Source organism: Miscanthus floridulus, chromosome 4, assembly GCF_019320115.1.
Source record: "Miscanthus floridulus cultivar M001 chromosome 4, ASM1932011v1, whole genome shotgun sequence".
Taxonomy (NCBI): Eukaryota; Viridiplantae; Streptophyta; class Magnoliopsida; order Poales; family Poaceae; genus Miscanthus; species Miscanthus floridulus.
In genome coordinates, this window is record NC_089583.1 from 114,286,692 (window position 1) to 114,308,092 (window position 21,401).

The 21,401-nt window shown below is 44.3% G+C and overlaps 3 protein-coding genes across 3 annotated transcripts; 2 read left to right on the plus strand and 1 right to left on the minus strand.

Annotated features, from left to right (window-relative positions):
- Positions 1-1,427: 1,427 nt before the first annotated feature.
- On the minus strand, positions 1,428-12,325 carry LOC136549126 (patatin-like protein 1). Its single transcript, XM_066540414.1, has 4 exons — positions 12,270-12,325; positions 10,100-10,181; positions 9,801-9,962; positions 1,428-1,562 (listed from the first exon to the last, which is right to left on the minus strand). The coding sequence occupies exons 1-4, from the start codon at positions 12,323-12,325 to the stop codon at positions 1,428-1,430; spliced, it is 435 nt and encodes a 144-aa protein (XP_066396511.1).
- A 1,344-nt stretch (positions 12,326-13,669) lies between these two features.
- LOC136549127 (uncharacterized) lies at positions 13,670-14,551 on the plus strand. Its single transcript, XM_066540415.1, has one exon. The coding sequence runs from the start codon at positions 13,670-13,672 to the stop codon at positions 14,549-14,551; it is 882 nt and encodes a 293-aa protein (XP_066396512.1).
- Positions 14,552-17,168: 2,617 nt separating this feature from the next.
- Positions 17,169-20,540, plus strand: LOC136552712 (actin-binding protein wsp1-like). Its single transcript, XM_066544279.1, has 2 exons — positions 17,169-18,908; positions 20,267-20,540. Exon 1 carries the CDS (start codon positions 17,233-17,235, stop codon positions 18,529-18,531), a length of 1,299 nt encoding a protein of 432 aa, XP_066400376.1. The 5' UTR covers positions 17,169-17,232; the 3' UTR covers positions 18,532-18,908; positions 20,267-20,540.
- The last annotated feature ends 861 nt before the right edge of the window (positions 20,541-21,401 follow it).

Consider the following 21,401-nt stretch of genomic DNA (forward strand, 5'->3'; position numbering starts at 1 on the left):
GCTGGCCCGGTCGCCGCCGCCGGGGAGGGGTGCCGCGCCCGCGCCCCGGCACCATCTGCTCGCCGAGCTACCTAGCTAGCTCGTCCGTCCACCAGAGACTTGTGTGGCGTCAGCATGTGGAGCCTGGAGAAGGAGAAGCCAGCCCAGCCTCGGCCCTCGGCCCTCGGGGTTCTCTGCTTGGCTGCACCTAGGCTACGCGCCATAATGTACTGCACTCAGAAATGGCTTCAGTTAAGCATTGCGTGGCTGACTGTGAGTTGTAGGAGGTGTTTGGTTCTTTAGGCGTTCCTAAAATTTATGTCACATCAAATGTTTAGAGGCTAATAAGAAGTATTAAATATAAATTAATTATAAAACTAATTATATAGATGGAGGCTAATTTCCGAGACGAATTTTTTAAGCCTAATTAATCTATCATTAGCACATGTTTACTGTAGCACCATGTTGTCAAATCATGGACTAATTAGGCTTAAAAGATTCATCTCGTAAATTAGTCGCAAGTTATGTAATTAGTTTCGTAATTAGTCTATATTTAATACTCCATGCATGTGTCTAAACATTCGATGTGACAGGAATTTTAGGAGGAGTGGAAGAAACCAAACAGCCCCGTAGTATGGTATGGGGGAAGGAAAGGGAGATGAGATGGCGCGAGCAGTTCGTGGTGCGTGTCGTGGCATTTACGCCGCGTTTGACGAATTTGCGCCGTGCGGGGTGTGGACGTTGAATGCCGTGGAAGCGTGGCTCGCGGACGAGGGAGCAACACGGAGATCGCTCCGGGTTTTTGCCCATCCTCCCGCCGTGCGCCGGGTACGTTCCGTAGCAGCGCTGCCCTGCGCAGGGGACAGTGGTCGGACTCGGACACAAGAGAAGAGACGCCGAAGCACGGGCGCCGCTAGCGCTAGGAGGAGTGCCGGCCCGCACGAGGATAGACCATAGACGTTTGGTCAACTTTTTTTTTCTTCTCAAAATGGTGGGCCGGACTGCATCTGTGTCACGCGGGCCTCATATTAAACATCGCCTCGGCCCTCGGCCACCCTGCGGCTCGTCGTCACTCGTCAGGACCTTTTCTCTTTGCAGCATGATACAGTACATACATACGTACGTACGTACGTACATACATATGCATGCATACGTACGTACGTACATACATACATACATACAATTGAAATGGATGAACAGTGAGGTTACTTAATGGATCTACGAATTGATCTACAATTAATACACGCAAAATCAACCTTCGAAACCTGTCCCTGAAAAGAAAACGTACAAGACAAGAGAGGCACCACATGCATACATGGCCATCGTAAATACTGTCTCACACGCACAAATACTCTAAATTATAAGTTGTTCTGGCATATAACCAACTACTCCGTATAATTTACTTGTGAAAGATCTCTTAGCACAGACGCACGCGCGCACACATGATCTCACAACGCGCCCTTGGCCGAGCCGGTCCCGATGGAGATCACCAGGAACTTGTCGTAGTCCGTCGGGCCCCCCGGGAAGATCTCCTGCTTGTCCACGATCATCTTCCGGGTTATCTGGTTGATCGTCACCATTGTCTTCACGCACGCAAGCAAGCAGAAACAAGTTAAGATTATATCTATATTCAGGCATTGTTTATTGTTTATATATAATAACGATGGTCTCTTGTTTTTGTAAGTTCTTTAGGATATCTAGGTGTGGATCTAGTGGGTGAGTTCTTTTCTCTTTGGGATAATCGGTGACTTAGGGATTCAGAGAGAGTAGGAGAGAGAGAGAGAAAAGAAAATGTAGGAACATCTGACAGTCGGAGGAGCTCCCTGCCTTTGCTGGTTCGTCGATGTAGATCTGCACACGGCAGCGACGGTCGGAGTAGCGGTGAAGACCGTGGTGGCGCAGTGCAGTGGCGGCGACGGTGCTTCCCGTCACTGGTTGCGCCCCTCTGTTAGATCGGAGTAGGGTTTCTAGGTGGGGCGTACGGCTCAGGCGAACCTCGTACTGAGAGCCGCCGATCCCACCTCTATTTAATGCGCAGTGTGACGGGGGCCCGCCAACCATAGATGGACTGGGCGCCCCCGATCAGGGCGCGAGGTCAAGGCCCAAGTGGCCGTTGGGCCACTGTGGTTGGGAGATCAAACCAACATTCTCCCCCTTGATCTCAACTCACACTTTAACTTTAAACTTTGACTTTAATCATTTTCACTTTTATTTGTTCCATCATAGATTAGTGCATAGAGCATGCTTCATCGTCACGGTCAATTGCCGATAGACTTAACAGCTACAATACACATCTCTGTTCTGAAACAGATACTTTAACTTTGGGCCCTTTATTGTCCGGAAATCATAGGCTATACCATAAACCCATGTCGACTATGTGTTCTCCAAACACACTGGGTGGTAAACCTTTTGTACGTGGATCCGCAAGCACTTGCTTGTTACTTATACGTTCAATACTTTTAGTATGATTCTGGACTTTCTCCTTCACAACGTACAATTTTAACGTCAATGTGTTTGGCAGCACACTTGACCCGTTGTTATAGGAACGAACTACTTAAATGGTCATTGCTGTTGTATACCATTATCAATTCCGGGTGTAAGTTCTTTTAACCACTTCGCCTGTCCTTAAGCCTCATAACAAGCTATACCATGGGTATGCATCTTTGATGACATCATAACTGTTTCTTTGGAGCTTTTCCACAATAAAACTCCAACTGCGAGTGTTAGCTACTATGTGGGTTTCACTAAACATCTCGCCAAAATTTAACATTTGTACCCACAACTATTTGAGAGTACTTATTCTTTCTTACTCACCATGAGGCCTATAAATCTTTGCACAATTACAAAACATTCTCAACTCCATTCCTGTGATCTATATCTGGACTGGACTTCTGCCAAAAACATCCCGGATACATAAACTGTGTCAGGGTAAGTTCTTGCTTATAAGCATTCAGTAAGCTTCCAACAGCTGAAGCATATAGGACATCCATTTGATCGATCTCACATTTATTCTTATAACACTAAAAGTTTCAAAAACTATTACCCTTGACTATATGAACAGGCGTAGGTTTATTCACATATATACTTTATTTCTTTAGAATCTTCTCTAAGTATACACTTGAGATAGTTCTAATACCCCTTTTACTTTTATCTTGGTAAGTTCCAATTCCTGTAACGAATGATGCTTTACCAAGATCATTCTCATTGAAACTTGAGGACAATAACTGCTTCTTCTCCAACAGTAGATTAACACCACTACTAGTGAGTAAGGTGCTACCCACATGCAGGATTAGAAAAATAAATTTCCCTTGTTTAAACTTTGCATAAATACAATTGTCCTCTACATTCTCTTTAAAACCCAAACTTTCTTATTGTACTGTCAAACTTCAAGAACCACTGTCTTGAAGCTTGCTTTAATCTATAAATGGATTTCTTTAGGCAACATCCCTTTACGTTCTTTTCCTTCCACGACAAAACCTTTTAAGTTATGCCATGTAAACATTTCCATACAAATCCTCGTTGAGGAATGTGTCTTTACATCCTTCTGATGTAACTGTAAATCGTAATATGCCACTAATACCATTATGATTCTAAAAGAATCCTTGCATGCTCATTATAATCTATTTCTTCTCTTTATGTAAATCATTTCACCACAAGTGGCGCTTTATAGCTTTCCATATTCTCTTTGGATATCTTTCTATATTCCCTTTGGAGTCACTTTGTCTTGTAGACCCATTATAGCCTACTGTTTTGGCTCTATTAGGAATTTCTTCCTAGTCCCAAACATCGTTGGTATTTATCGATTTCATTTCATGTTCCCTTGCTTCTTGCCATTTAGACAAGTGAACGCCTATCATGGCTTCTTCAAATGAGGTGGAATCACTCTCTATTTGAATTTCTTTCTTAACTTTTACTTCTTAGTCACCATAAATATCTGATTTTCTTATTCTTTAAGACCTTCTAGGGCCTCGTGGCACTTCTTTTATATGGGGCTATTATTACTCTTCATTGCCAAAAGGCAATTGTTCTATAGCCTCCTGTATCATAAGATCCTTGTTTATTTATTCATCCTCTTTAAGAGCTAACATCTGGTGTTGTATATGTCATACAACATCCGCATGTATAAAGCAATTTGTTGCTCTAATAAACACTGTAGTGGATATGTAATCCCATTTCTATTCAAGCCTTAGGTATCTACATACCATGCTCCCCTAGATTACTCCATCTTCTATAAAGATGGTGTATCTTCAAATTTCTTATTTTGGGTTTAATCTGCTAAAACTCATACGGTGCATTTAGCACCGCCTTGATAACTCTGAACTCGTCCAGTATGAATACTAGCCGACTATGCTATCTTCCCATTGGAACTATAAAAAATCCAGGAATTTAGCTATTTCTTTACTTTAGGGGTATCGTTATTATGACCGTCTTACTCCATCAACGATCACATTCATCTTTTATAGATCACTTTTACCTTCAATACATAGTATGCATTGCATTATCTGAAGTATGGGGAAGTATCTTTCTTAATCTTACATTTCTCCCCCTCGAAATGTGGTATGAACTTTTCTACCACAATTTCGAAACATTCAGAACTCTTGTGAATGAGGAAACTTTGATTACTTACTTCATCCACATGATTACATCATGCAAACAAAATTCGTATGGGAGTACATTTTCCTCATTACACTTCAAAACTCAACATAGTCTATTATTATCAATACTTCTGCAAGTCACACTTGCATATCATTCTTATCTCTTGGTTCACATGCAACTTTCTTTTGTTCTTAAACTCATTGAGTACTTAATGACCATGACACAATCAGAGTGTACGATCAATACTATGATAGCATAAAAGCTACCTCAAACTTCTCTCCATGTGCGGGATACACTTAGAGCACATGAGTCATCACATCCTTCTCCCGCCATGCGGGATAAGTACTTTGCCAGACTCTCCCGCCATACAGGATTGGTTAACATATGTACTATGCCAACTTTACCCCGCCATGCGGGTATTTTCTCAAACTTTTCCCACCATGCGGATACTATCATAAACTTTTTCCCGCCATGCGAGATATTCCTTTGAACGGACATAATTGCCAGTATTGGCTCGTGTTCAATCATCAAATTCAGAAATAAATCTGAATATCCTTTTAACACACATGTTTAATCCAATGTTAGTCAAATTAAACATGTATATGACTTTTACAACTCTCATAAGTGAAACTGAAAATAAATTCTTCTCCACAGAGAGTACATAAAAGATATTTCTCAATGAAGACTCTCATTGATCTATCTCTTTTCTTGTATCAATATCCTAGAATTCTTTTCTTTTGAAGCTATTCTTTAAAAAGAACATAGTCCCTTAAACAATGGTATTCTTTCATACATAACTTGCCCTTAGGCATTTCATCATCTGAGTCATAAGTACCCAGCTCATTTCTCTTACTGCCTTCAAGAATGAAAGCATGGAGGTCTTTTGTCTGAAAAATATTCAACAATAATGCTCATTAAACTTTTAAAAACTTTATGTTCTATTTTATATCACCGTTGGGTAGAATTAGAATAAAACATCATTCTTCTACATTAATTTCACATCATCGTTGGGCAGAAATGGAATAAAACATAGAACTACTCCTCAAAATTAAATTCTCCCGTTGGTTCAAATTTAATTAGAAGACAATCAACTTAATTGCAGCGGAAACATGAAAATACATTTCTCTAGTTTAAGAGCATTCCTTGATCTTTATCTTTTCTCTGAAAAATTGGTCACTTTGATGTAAAATTCATCAGAGATTTAAATTTTAAACACAAAACTCATAGAATTATAATATTGTTATCATCAATGTTGGTCAGAAAATAACAATACCATAATTTCGCTTTAAACTTAAACTCATAAATAAACTTATAATATTGTTATCATCAACGTTGGTCAGAAAATAACAATGTTATAATTTATCTTAACTATCAACCGACTATTCCTCCAATTAAACTTTTCATCATTTACTGAATAACTATAACTGCTCTTCAAATTAGAAGACAATAAAACTTTTAACTTTGCAACGGAAACTTGACAAAATTTCTTTATATACTTTTCAGAAGCATTTTACTGTACTTTTCTACTCTCTGAAAATTCTAACACGTTGGTGCAATAATTATCAGAGATTTTAAATCATTCTTTGAATGAAATCAACAAAATTTGCTTCTAAAAAATAATAAAACAATTTTTAATCATCACTGTGCATTTTGGCCTGGTCCAGCACTGTATAGCCTGGAGCCCACCAACAGCAGTGCACGCGGCCCAGCTGCACACGCGCTCGGCCCTTATGCTACAGCAGCGCGCGGCCCGCAAGCAGCAGCAGCGCACGGCCCACCACTACGCGCGCGCCTTCCTCCCCACGCCCAGGGCGCAACCTGGGCCTGGGCCAGGAAAGCTCAATCCCGCCTGGGCCGCTGAGTGGCCCGGTCATTCCATGCCGTCGAATCTTGATCGGACGGTCGTCCTTGCATTTCGCGCGAACAAAACCGGCACCAGTGGCCTCACCGTGAAACCCTAACCTCATTTCCACCCTCCCCTTCTCTCTCATCGCGCAGCGCAGCTCAGAGACGCAGCCGCAGCAGCAGCCACCGAGTGAGCGAGTGGGCGAAACAATGGAGCAGCAAGCCCCAGCGCCGTCGCCGGCCCCCTCGCCGGCGTGCGCGTTCCCCAGCGGGTGAGCGTGCCGCCGTCGAGCGGCCTAGCCGCGACGCCCCTGTGGCCGGATCCCGACGAACAGTGCCCCCCGACCAGCCCTTTCTTTTCCCCCCGGCGTGCGCCGGCGTGCACGACGGTGAGGTAAGCTCTCTAGGTTTCCCTCTTCCTCTTTTCCCCTCCTGTATTTCTCTTTTCTACTCGGATCTGATTCGATTTGGGGACGGGGATTGGAATTAGGGTTAGGGTTTCGGCAAGTTAGGGTTTAGGCCAATTCGATTCACTGTTCTTCTTTCTTTCCCTAACCCAGTTAGGGTTAGAGTTAGTGAAAAACCCTCTTTCTTTGTCTAGATCCAAACAGATTTAAACCGTTCTTATCTTTTCTGTTCTTTTGATTCTCTTCCCGCGCGTCAGCAAGCCGACGGTAGGTGCTCCATCCCACGTGAGGCGGTGGTGACGGCGGCGGGGAAGCCCTGGTGAAAGGTCCTTGTTTGGTTTTGGTAATTGATTGACAACTTAGGTGGACTAATTGTGTTTATGTGAGATTCACAGGTGATTAGTCCACAGGTACATGTGTATGAGCAACATATGCCATGGAGGTGAAAATGGCTTGGAAATATTGCAAAGCTCACACATGTGATGATGAAGGAGCTTAAATGCACATGAGACATGACATTGAGTCATGTGATCAAGGTGGAGAAGATCAAGACAAGACTTGGCTTGATGGACCGGTGCAAGTGTGAAGGGCAAGTCGAAGGCTTTGGAGTGATGGACCATGTGGCGGTGAAGCTTGAGCAAGACTTGGCGCCGATGGACGATGGCAACAGTGAAGAGCAAGTAGAGTCAAGGTCGATGAACCAATATGATCATGTGATGATATGAAGTGGATCATATCATTGTTGATCGTGTTGGTGCATGTGTTGCATCGACATTGAAGGAGATGGAATGGAATGCGTAAGGCAAAGGTATAACCCAGGGCATTTCATTTCATCGGTCATAGGTGTGTAGAAAAGTTTATGACCGGGTTTAGGATAGATGGCCGTACTATCAAGAGGGGCAAACTTATTTGCATATCGGTCATCTAGTGCCACTCGAGTGATCTAACTTTGCATTGTCACTAGGATCGAGTGGCGTGGCAAGTTGAGTAGCTAACATCCTTTGAAAAATGATTATGAAAAGCTAACACACATACACATGGTGATGTACACTTGGTGGTGTTGGCACATTTACAACCGTTGCCCAGTGAAGGGATAACGGCTAGTTTAGCCCTTGAGGCTATAAATAGAAGTGGCTTTCGGCCATGGCTGGTGTGGAGCACCTTGGGGGACTTTGTGTCCATGCTTGAGAGTGCTTAGGAGCCCTCCATCTCACACATACTTGATAGCGATCATCCGATTGTGTGAGTGAGCGATTCTAGTGCGATTGCATCGTAAGGTTGCATCAAGTGGCACTAGGTGATCGAGTTGCAAGCCGGTGGTGCTTGTTACTCTTGGAGGTTGCCACCTCCTAGATGGCTTGGTGGTGGTCTCCGTCGAAGCGCGCAAGAAGCTTGTGTGGCGCTCCGGAGAAGTGCTTGTGAGGGGCATTGTGCTCGCCCCGCGGGAGCCACGAAGAGCAACTCTAGTAAAGCGTGTCATTGAGCTACCCTCACTCAAGGGGTAGGTTCTTGCGGCGCCCGACGTGCGGGCTTAGCGGGTGATGCTAATTAGCCGCCGAACCACCAAGTGAGCGGTCGACACAACGGGGACTAGCGTGTTGGCAAACACGTGAACCTCGGGAGAAAAATCATCGTGTCAACCTTGTTCTTCCTGTTGGTTTGCATCCCCATTACACAAACTTGCAATTACTTTTATACATATTAAGCTTGTGTAGTTGCTCTTGTAATTAGATAGCTTGCGTAGCTTGCTAATTACCTTCTTGCTTGTGTAGCATAGAAGTAGCTCCCTTGCGTGGCTAATTTGGTTTTAGTAACCTTATTAGTCACATTGCTTAGTTTGTGTAGCTAAGTATTTGTGCTCTCTAATTAGGCATTGGTTGCCTTGTTATTGAGCATTGCTAGTGAGCTTAGTTGGCCTTGTGCTTTTGCTTACTAGCATGTGTAGGAGCTCCCTTGTTGCTTAAAAGTACTAGAGGCATAGGTTTGTGTGACCTTGCTCCTAGCATTGGTTAAGAGAGCTCTAGCTAGCCCGACACCTTTGTTGCATAATTGTTATCTTTGAAAGGTGCTAATGAACATATATAGTGGGGTATAGTCTTGGCTAGACCGATAGTTTTAATTCCGCATTTGTATCGGTTAGCCGACGCGATTAAGTTTTAGAAAAGACTATTCACCCCCCCTCTAGTCGCCATCTCTACCCTTCACCTGGTAAGATTTCCCTCCGGACCGTCCAATTTCTTTAGGGTTAGGGTTCTTTAGGGTAATCCGAATCGAATTCGAATCCACTTCTTTCTTTTTCTTTCTATCACCCGATTAGGGTTTAGGGTTCGATGAACCCTCTGTAATTCTTTTCTTTCGATCCGAACTGGATCTAACCTATCTTTTCTTTTCTAATCGTTTCTCGCCCCTGACAAGATCCACGCCTAGGTAAACCGGCTCCGATACCATTGTAAGTTCTTTAGGACATCTAGGTGTGGATCCAGTGAGGGAGTTCTTTTCTCTTTGGGATAATCGGTGACTTAGGGATTCAAAAGAGTAGGAGACAGAGAGAGAGAAAAGGAAATGTAGGAACATCTGACCGTCGGAGGAGCTCCCTGCCTTCGCTGGTTCGTCGATGAAGATCTGCACACGGCAGCGACGGTCGGAGTAGCGGTGAAGACCGTGGTGGTGCAGTGCAGTGGCGGCGACGGTGCTTTCCGTCACTGGCTGCGCCCCTCTATTAGATCGGAGTAGGGTTTCTAGGTGGGGCGTACGGCTCAGGCGAACCTCGTACTGAGAGCCGCCGACCCCACCTCTATTTAATGCGTAGTGTGACGGGGGCCCGCCAGCCATAGATGGATTGGGCGCCCCCGATCAGGGCGCGAGGTCAAGGCCCAAGTGGCCGTTGGGCCACTGTGGTTGGGAGATCAAATCAACAGTTTTGTCCACCAAAACCTAACACACGATGTGCACGTACAACTAACTAGCACTTACTGGGTTGTTGGCGGCGACGCCGCCGTCGATGAGGTTGAAGTTGCGGGTGTTGCCGGCGTCGTCCCTGGTCTGGAAGAAGTGGGCGGGGAGGTACGTCGGCGCGGCTGACGTGCTGATGCAAACGTCCGAGAGGAGCGCGTTCTTCAGAGGCCGGATCTGAGCCTGCACGCGTGCATGTACGCGGTTAACACGTCGATCTTAGGAGTATATATCTATCCTATATATACATTCCTAGTTGTGCATCATGATTCATGAATGAAGCCTTGCATGATCGAACAGACGAACACCGCATCACATACATCGAAGGTGGAGAAGATGGTGGGCTGGAGGTTCTTGACGTCGAAGGCCGGGATGACGACGTTGGTGAGAGTCTCGTTCACCCTAGTAGTGCCAAGAGACCCTGAATCTTGGAGTGCAGGAACTCGCCGTCGTATTTCGGCCCCTTGAGCTCCAGCAACGTGTTTACAAAGTCTGGCCTGTGCAATCCACAATTAATGGATGAGAGAAAGCTTAGCACTACAACATATATACTACATCTATCGATCAGTGTATCACCACTAATAAGCATGATTAGCTACTTTTTTCATAGCAATGAAAAGGGGTTTCCAGCCTCTGCATAACAGTTGTGCACGCAAATTCTGGTTCGTTATTGCAGTTAGCATCAAGCTGGAACAGTGAATATAAGATACAAAAAGTAATAACATATGCTACTCCTACATGAATTAAGCCTGCATCATCTCAACGTCTGCCACAAAATCTGCTGTTAGGTCATCATCATCACCCATTCTTGGTCAACATGAACACTGCCGTACACGTCGCCACAACTTTTCCTAGTTAATATAATGTTTTGATCTTGTTAAGATCATCGCTATCATTATATATATATACATACACTCCCATATATATATATATATATATATATATATATATATATATATATATATATAGGGAGAGGCTATTCAGTAGCCGGCTACAAAATAAGTTATTCTGTAGCCACCTCCATTTACTATAATTTTATATACTAATTTACCATAATGTCAATACATATTTACCATAGTTGGGTTACTATAACACATGAGGATATTTACCATAACGTTATATTAAACCACTTAGTAAGGAGTTACTATAATCTCGTAAATTAACATAGTAATTATCATAACTCAAAGTGGCTACAGAATAAGTTATTCTGTAGCCAGCTACAGGATAGTAGTTATATATATATATATATATATATATATATATATATATATATATATATATATATATATATATATATATATATATATATATCACGTAAGGTCGACTGCTGTTTTTATATGACCTATTGGACAATAATCAAAACATATGGGAGTGTATGGCAACCTTGTCAGAAGTCAGAACTACAGCAAAAAGAAGTTTTTTTTTTTTTTACATTGGAATCTATCCTACCCAACGACTTCGACTTATTTGATTACTCAACCCTGGCAAACGTGCTTTGAAGTAATGATTGAGTGTTTATCCAAAAATAAAGATATTATTCCACACCAATTATTGTTGGTCGCCAACCTCTGTCTGATGCATGGTCATACACTCGTCCCATATAGCACCTCAGTTAGATGCATGGTATAGCAAAATCCCTGTTGGCAGTAGTGTGAGACCAATATCCATGCATGTATGGGGCAAAATTATGTTCGTTGCAAAAGCTGTTTAGAGGATTGCTTTTTTAGCATAGCAAAGATCACTAGACCAAAGTTTAGTATTACTGTTCAACCAAATTTAAAAAAAAAACTAGCCCAATCTAGAAAGAACTATGTTGCATTTTATTAAAAAGAAGATAACACTACTGCAGACGGGCTCTTTGCCGAGTGCTTAGGGCACTCGGCAAAGCCCCTATTGCACTCGGCAAAGGCTTTGTCGGGTGCCGCACTCGGCAAAGAGCAGTCGGCAAAGAACCCGTCGGTACAGGTTTCTTTGCCGAGTGCCATATATCGGACACTCGGTAAAGCCTTTGCCGAGTGTCACGTTAGCACTCAGCAAAAAAATCCGACGTCAACTCTGACGGCCTCTTTGCCGAGTGCCACCTCAGCGGCACTCGGCAAAGAATTTTTTTTCTTTTTAAAAAAAATTCTTTGCCAAGTGCCATACTCTTGCACTCGGCAAAGAAATTTTTTTCTTTTTTTTAAAAAAAAATCTTTGCCGAGTGCCATGGCTCTGGCACTCAGCAAAGCTGGAAAATTGGGTCTCTGCTTCCCAGCTTTGCCGAGTGCCATGGTCACGGCACTCAGCAAAGCCCTCTTTGCCGAGTGTGGCACTCGACAAAGAGGGGGGAAATATTTTTTTGGTTTTTTTACTTTCCATCAGCACAAAACAAAGAAATCACATATATATCAACACACAGCACAGGATATATCACATACACATTCATATTCCATCACATACACATCCATAACACATCACATACACATCCACTATCCATAATACATCACATACAAATCCATTGTCCATAATCCATCATATACATTCACATCATCCATGACAATATCCATCACAATATATATGTCTCTAGTAGTAGTTAAACATAAGGCTAAGTCTAACACAAGTCCATGCAACATAAAAAGAAACTATGTACTACAACGTTGGAATATAAATACTGCAACATCGCAAAATTATGTAGTGCAACATCGAAAAACATGTAATACAACATCGAAAAAATATGTACTGCAACGTCAAAAAATTATGTACTGCAACATAAAAAATTATGTGCTGCAACATCACAAAAATATATAGTGCAACATCGAAAAAACATGTACTACAACATCGAAAAACATGTGCTGCAACATAAAAAATTATGTACTGCAACATCTCAAATAGTAATACTACAACATCGTAAAAACATTTATTGCAACGACCCAAAAATCCCATTGTAACATTCGAAAATCATCTATTGCAACATAAAAAAAAACCATTGCAACACGGGAGAAAACAGCAAAAACGTACAAACAACAAAAGGGGTGGGTCCGAGGTGCAAGCTGCTCCAGCCCTTGGCCCCATCATCTTCGAGTTCGCAGGAGGGAGGAGGAAATATGATCTAAAGCTCATCGAAACCATAGCCATCGCCGCATCCCTTAAATCTAGAGGAGGAGGAGGGCTCAGATCCAGAGGATGGAGGGAGGGAGCGCCGATGGCGCGGGACGGTAGCTAGTTGGCCGTGCGGCGTCCGTCCCGGCGAGCGAGTGGGGCGGCGCAGTAGAATGGGAGGAGCGCTGCGGGGGTGAGCGAGGAAAGGATAACAATGAGTGCGGGAGACGGCATGCAGGATGGGTGGATCGGGTTCGACGTGGCTTGGGTGGGTCCGTCCTCATTCGGACGCCCGCTATATATCATTACCGCATTTACAATTGAGTTTTACTCAAATACAGTTGCCTGAAATTTTGTTTTCTTGTCTGTCAATTTTCACAGAATATCACATGTATACTGCCGGAACATCATAAAATGCATCACAGAATATTATAAAATATATCACAGAACATCACATGTATTTTAACAGCCGCCTGAGAACATCATAGAACATTAAAATACATCGTAAAACATAACCAAACATCACATGTGTATCACTTGAACATCGCAAAAAACATCATAGAACATCACATATATACTACGTAAACATCACAACATTATAGAACATCATGTACTACGAAACATTACATATATATTACATGAACATCACAAAATACATCACGGAACATGACCTGCCACGTAGAACAAACCCCATAGGATACACCAAGAAGGAGCATAGGAATGATAAAAAAAAATAGCATAGAAGCCCCCTCGCACATAACAACGGCATATGCACCAGTCCAGCTAAATCACGTCGAACTCATCGGCCGGCAATGGAAGGCAACAACGAATCAGCGGAGATCGCCCCGAGCACAACCGCCAGTGTCCTCAAGGAGCTGTCGGGGACCAGAGAGGAGGTGGAGCGCGCCCGCGAGGCGGCGGTGCAGGCGTGGCTGGCGTCCATGCCGCTCGGCGAGGAGCTGGAGCGGCTCCGCGCCAACCTGGCCGCGGCCAAGAACCGCCTCGCCGCGATGGCAGCCGAGATACCGCTGCTCAAGTCGCAGATCGAGTCCACGAACGGCGCGATCGCCACGAGGCAGGAGGCGACGGTGAGGAAGAAGGCCGCCGCGGAGGACCTCCGCCGGCACGTCGACGGAGCGCGCGCCAAGCTCCGGCGGCTGCGCGCGGAGGTCGCGGCATCGAGGGGCGCCAAGGACGCGTTGGAGCAGCGGGTGCTCGTCCGGCGCCAGGCCGCGCGCGCGCTTCAGCTGGCCGAGAGCGCCATCGCGGCGGAGGCCCACGCGCTGGCGTGGTCCGAGGCCGCGGCCTCCGAGCTGGCTGCGCGCGCGCGCGTCGACGGCGACGGCGACGAGGAGGACCCCCACTACGACGTCGTGGCGATGCCGGCGCGGAAGCTCGAGGAGCTACGCAGGCTCGTGGAGGCCGACGAGCGGAAGGCCGAGGCGCGCGTCGAGGAGGCCGAGGCGGCGCGGCGCGCGGTGAAGGCGCGAAGAGCGGCCGCCGTGGCGAGGCTGGACGCAGCGCGCGCCAAGAGGCGAGTGGCCGCTGAGGCCGTGCTTCGTCGCCGCGCGAACGGGGACGATGGCCGCGGCACGCGGGCGAGGAGCGCGCTGGTCCCGAAGAGCCGGAGCGGGAGGTCGTGCTTCGAGGTGAAGAAGCTGCGGAGGTTCCTGTGCAACCTAACCAAGGATTGAGGTGGTTGCGGGCGTCCTTGAGCAGCACAGTCCGTTAAAAAAGAGTGCACATCCCAAATACATATTACATATAAAAATACTAATGCATTTGGGATGTACGTGCATAAATATCTCTAAATGTGTTATTAGATTAATCATGTAATACATATTTAGAGATATTTGATAATGCATGATATAGCATGCGCACTTGTGATGATCGAGGAGACAACAATGGACATATATGTCTTTCAGGCGTCGTTTTGTCGACGAGATATGTTGTATGTGCTTGCTCAGTAGCGGTGGTTTATTACTTTATTGTAGCTGTTTTGATTGCAGGTTTCTACAGCTATAAGAACGTGTTTGGATGTAGCTCTGATCTGGAGCACCGACCAAGCAAGAATGCGCATCAAACCCAGGTGCCGGGAGCGATGCCTTCATGCGGGGAGCGATGCCTTCGTGAAGGCAGCTTTCCCACGCTATCACCTAAAGTTCGAAACAATCTGTAAGTTTTATTTGCCCTGTTCGCTTATCTTATAATACGTTCTTTTTAGCTTGTTTTTTAATTGGAACAATATTTTTCTCTCATAATAGATCTGTCGGAACAGTGTTTCGGTTTGTTTTTCAGCGAAGTGAACGGGGCCAGGGGCCATTATGTTGCATCTATCGTAGAGTAGAATGCTATCTAGTTGCCTAATTGCAGTGTAGCACAGATGCAGCAAAAGCTCTATTGAGCAAGTTCTGCGATATGCATTGTGGCAAAGAAGAGAGGGGATTTTGGCGACGGAAGAGTTATAGGAGGAGGATTGGGATCTCAGGCATAGGGGATCATCGGAAGGTTGAGGAGTAGAGATTTTTTTTCCATGTGAAACTCAACTTATTTACAATCCTACCCATATATATTGTGGCATTTTACATAACTAATAATACCTCCTGTCATGTCATGAACCTTACCTATAAAAACTGCGTTGTCTTTTAACATTGCTGCATCATGCTCTAACAACACGTCGTCAAGCACTTTGTTGACTTTGTACAACCCACATACATAGGTCGTCTCTAAGAGACTGAAATCTGACATACAGATAATTAAAAAGACAGGTGCATTGTATGTATCTAAAATTAATCATAAATATTATTTTGTATACTATTGTGTTGCTATTTAATAAAAAAATCGATCAAGCATAAATAAGATAAACATGTGTGGCCTAAGATAGCCGAATTCCTCTAATGAATGGCATACCAAAGGCAAGGTATCATGTAAGAGCTTATGAGGTCAAAACTGCACACGAAAGCAATGTACCATGCTCTTTTGCTAGCGAGAGTAAGGTCCTGTTTAGTTTTTTCCCCTAAAGTTTAGTCTCCATCATATCGTATGTTTGGACACGTGTATGGAGTATTAAATATAGATTAAAAAATAACTAAATGCACAGATTGCGACTACTTTGTGAGATGAATTTTTAAGCCTAATCAGTCCATAATTTGACAATGTAGTGCTACAGTAAACATGCGCTAATGATGGATTAATTATGTTTAATAAATTCGTCTCGTGGATTACTGAGGACTTGTGTAATTTATTTTATTATTACTATCCGAACACTCCCATGTGATACCCCATATGACACCCGATATAACACGTCTAAACTTTTGCCCCTAGATTTAAACCCCACCTAAACCATCAAGTTTTTATTTCCGCTTACAACATGCAAACCACTCTATTCTTCATTTCCCTCTACAGATTTTCCAAACATTTTGGCCCCTGGGACCTGAAAAGGCATCTTAGCTTGAATGCACATTTCAAGTTTTCAACGAACACCTAAACTACAGATGGTAGGCAGCTAGCAGCCCGAAAACAAAGCACGGACCACGGACACAATCAGAGGTAAATCATGAAATCAACACCAACAAACAATCACAGCAACACCCGGCTGACCAGAGATGCCGTGCCGGAAGGGCCAAGGCGCAGGATGACATGCGCTTCAACATCTCGCCGGACCCAAACCGGAGGGCAACATGCAGCAGTAGCTCCTGAGAGAGCATCTGCGCCCGATGAGTGCCGCTGGCAAGCAGCTTCTGCGACGAATGGGTCCTGCGGCCTTGCCGTTCCTCACAGCGTGGCCGGCTTGGCGACGAGCGTAGCGGCGTCCGGCTCGACGCGGCAAGGAGCAGCGCGGACGGCATGACGAGGAGCGAAGCAAAATCCCGCGCGCAAACCACAATCCGTGAGCGCCCCCGCGTGGGATCCAAGCACGGCGTCGACTCGAGAAAGACGCGGCCGTACAGCGCGGCGCTCCCCGTCGATTGGGCCTCGGAGCACGGGCCTTTGCCGTCGTCTAATGAGCTTTTTTCAAAATTGCTACGGTGGAGACGGGCGTTGTACATGCCCTCAGAAGAGTTCTTCCTGGGCCGAATTAGTTGGAGTTGAGCAATTCAATGGGCTCCTCAGAAGAGTTCTTCCTGGGCCGAATTAGTTGGAGGTGAGCAATTCAATGGGCTTTTGACAATAATTTGGCCGGCATGCTTATACGAAGTCAACCTTGGGGAGTTGGGGTTCGTAAACGTGGGTACTCCTAATCACCATCAGTCCATGCGGTGCGGCGTAACCAACTACCACTACCACCACCCTCCCCTCGTAAGCCACCTGACAGCTGAGCCCCACCTCGAGCGCTCGCTGCCTGCCAGCCTACCACCACTCCTCCCACCCACACATGGATTTCTCCGGTGGCGGCGGCGGCCGCAGCCGCCCCGAGCCGGCCCGGTGGCTGGAGATCGCCGGGAAGCTCCTCGCCGCGCGGGACCTGGTCGGCTGCAAGCGACTGGCGGAGCGCGCGGTGGAGGCTGACCCGGACCTCCCGGGTGCGGACGAGCTCCTCGCCGTCGCCGACGTCCTCCTCGCCTCCCAGCGCCTGCTCCCATCTGGCCGCCCCGATCCGGTCGCCGTGCTCCAGTTACTGCCCGCCCCCGGCCTTGACCCCGCCGCCGCCAAGCGCTCCTTCCACCGCCTCTCGCAGCTCGTGTCTTCCCCGCGTAACCCCCGTCCCGCCGCGGACACCGCCCTCCACTTCATCCAAGAAGCCTTCGCTGACCTCTCCAACAACGCATCCGCTGATCCACCGCCTGCTCCTGCTGCCGCTCCTCCTATTCCTGCTCCTGCTCCAGCTCCTGCTGCCGCTCCTCCTCCTATTCCTGCCCCTGCTCCTGCTTCTGGGGACGCCTCGGCCTCGGCTGATGCCGATGCGTTCTGGACGGTGTGCCCCTACTGCTGCCATGTGTACCAGTACCAGCGCGCGCTGGTGGGGCGCGCGCTCAGGTGCCAGAGCGCCGGGTGCAGGCGGGCGTTCGTGGCCACCGAGATCCCTAACGCCCCGCCTATTGTGCCCGGCACCGACATGTACTACTGCGCGTGGGGGTTCTTCCCCATGGGTTTCCCTAAGGCAGCCGATTTGAGCACCAACTGGAGGCCATTTTGCCCCATGTTTCCTGGGAATTCTGAATCTCCGCCGCAGCCAGCACCTGCGGTGACTGTGAATGTTGATGTGCAGAATGTTGAGAATAATGACGGTGCTGATGTACAAAATGTTGAGAATAATGGCGGACCCATTAACGCCAATTCAACGCCAGCAAGTGTGCAGCCCCCAGATAAGAGTGGTGACACTGGCCGTGCAGCAGGTCCATCTAGAGGAAGGATGAAGAAGACAACAGCCCGCAAGAAGGTTGGTGCTGTGCCCAAGAAGCAAGGTTCCAGTAGCGTGGGAAGTGGCATTGGGCCATCTATGCTTGGGGCAGATTCGTTGAATGGGGATGCAAGAAGTGGGCAGACAGTGGGTACTAGAGAGATCAACATAAATGAGGTGGCAAAGCCAACTGATAGCACCACAATGCTGAATTTTGGCGGGGATGAGGATATCGGGTTTGATTTGGATGTTGATGCAACTGATGCTATATTGGGGAATTTGCACAACCTACCATTCTTGAGGGACGATGACAATAACAGAAGGATGTTTTAGTTGTCAATGTGCTCAGCGTAGGTGTTCGTAGAAGTGGTGTGTATCATATGGTTGAAGGAATTCCTACTTAGTTTGATCCTTCACTACTAGCCTTGGTTCCATTGCCACCCTTTCTCATATTGATTCTGTGTTCTGTAGTTAGCTAGTGATCTGCTGTACTGTCTGGGTCAGTGCACTTTACAAATCTGTAGAGTAGAGTATCCCAAATTAGTTGGGGTACGAGTAATATGTGCCATCCACTGATTAGCATAAGGAGGTAACTGGTGAATGGAGCAATGCACTTGGCATGGATGATTGGTGAGGCTTTTAGTTTTTATAAGGGTTACGATGCAACAGAGGTCATATGGAGCACTAGCAGATAAATGCCATTTACAACAGTAAGTTTGTTCTTAATGTGCATAAATACCTCCTTTATTTAGAAGGGACATCTTAGTGATTTCATGGACTCATAATGTATTGACTAGATTCTCATTATTCAATACCAAACAAGTTGTGTGTAATGCTTTTAGTTTTCTGATACATACCTTTACCCTTGGATATAAAATAGTGACCTATACTCAATAAAACACCTGCATTGTCATTGTCATAATCATGCTGTTTTCGTTATTATTTGTTCATCTAACCATATTCCAACTTGTTACCTGCTTACCGAGAAGAAAATGGTCATGAATGCTTGATAGAATGTAGTATTATTCTTTAAAAAAAAATCAGAAATTGCACTTGACAAGGATTTGGTTACTACTATGACCTTATGTTACTTTTAATAAATTGCTCCTGGCTGGCTATAGCCAAAGTGCAGTAATAGTAAATCATGGCATGATGTGGCTATGTGTTCTTATGTAGCCTCGCCTAAACAGCGTTTAAATGGTTAACAAAGGCCACCTGTGTTGTTTAGGCCCGAAACGGTCAATTGAACGGTTGGACCGTTTAAACCGTATAAACTATCGAAACGGAATTGAGTTCAACTTGATTAAATAGGATAAACAGTCATTTAGTTCACCATTTAGTCAATAGGAGGATTACATCTACCACATTGGCACCCAGCTAATTTACATCATAAAAATATGAGGTGAGGTGAGATTTAGTTTCCTTCCGCAAAAAAAATATTTGATACTTTTTACAAGCATAGATATTTATACTTTTTAGCATAGCTGACTTTTACATACATAGATATGTATATTCAGTGTTATTACACAAAACCGTTTAGGCTGTTAACTCCATTTGAGCACTGTCTAAATACTAAAAGTAGGGTGACCGACTGTTTACCGTTTAGGATAATACTGATTGTAAGCATATGTTGAATGCATTATCTGCATGGAACAAGAAAAAAAATAATCAAGTTTACTGCAAGTTGTGTTCTTTTCTGCTAATAACATTGAGAAGTTTAATAGAAAATAGTAAAACCTTCTAGCAATATACTTTTTCTAGCAGATGATTGAAATTGCAGCAAAACTTACTAAAGTGTGTGGCATAACTGTACTAGCCTGTGTAGTATCTACTGGATTCCAACGTATTAGCTTTAAGTGCTTTACATTAGTTATGAAGAGGCCACTCTGCAACTGTGATGTGTGCTCTCTTAGACTAAGGGGGTGATTAGATACTTTGTGGTACAGTCACTTAGGTGTAACTTTTTTTTATTGTATGCATGATCCACATCTCCCAATTGTGTTTATATAATGTCTCATCCTCGTGTGAATGCCTAATTTACACTTGTGTTTATGTTCTCTTGTTTCAGATATCTCGATCAAAAACTCTATTCATCAGTTGATTGCCTTCACTAGTCATCGAAGGAGCTGAATAAGCGAAGTGGTATGGCCGTATGGGCGAATGGCTCAGTTTAGGAGACATCAGTGGCTAGTAACCTATAATTCTTTCTTTGTTGTTTGCCATATGCTAAGCTATTGATTTCCTTACCTGAACTAAATGAGATTTGTATGTGCCAAATTTTCCATTGTAAGCGGAAAATAGTAACGGTGGCTGGCAGCTACAATATTTATTTGTTAACCGTATTAACTGTAGTCATCACGAGCTCCATGACCTCAAATCGTTATATGTTTTCGTTTCGTAAAAAAGAAAAGGTTATATATTTTCTTGTTGCCGGGACACAGATAATTTTACACGACGTGGTAACTATTTGTATATTGGATTTATGAATTTCAGCTACAGCAGCAAGGATATAAATAAGAAAAAAGCTCTAAATTCCATATGTGCTATTTGATAAAATGCCCCAGGGAATGCCGAAGAGTTTTTGTGTTCATCCTTAAAGCCTGTTTCTTCGTTTTCTTTTTTTTTTATCAATAATTTCTTGGTTTTCTGAGTTATCATTTGACGCTTGCTTGTTTCAAATTAATATATTTTTGAACTAACCATAATATCAATATACTCCCTTTGTCTAAAAACTAAACGTACCTTTCACTTTTCAAAGAGCCAAGCCATTTTAAGTTTAATTAAATTTATAGAAAAATATTATTTATATCTTATTATAAATATATTTAACTATTAATCTAATACTTCTAGTATGCGGTATCATAAATGTTACTCTCCATGGCCTCATTCGGCTTGCTGAAATTTGGCTGAAAAACACCGTTCTGGCTGAATTGTTGTGAGAGAAAAACACTATTCTGATTCAAAAAACAAGTTGAATAGTAAGGATTATAAGGTAAGCTGAACGGGACCTATGTCCTGAAAAGAATAAAACGTAATTGTAGGTACAAGTCAAATCAAACTTTCTTAAATTTTTACCATATTTGTAGAAAATAATGTTAATATTTATATTTCTAAATAAGTTTACTATAAAAATATATTTTATAATTAATTTGATGATATTTATCCAGCCTTATAAATATTAGTATTTTTGTATAAATTTGATT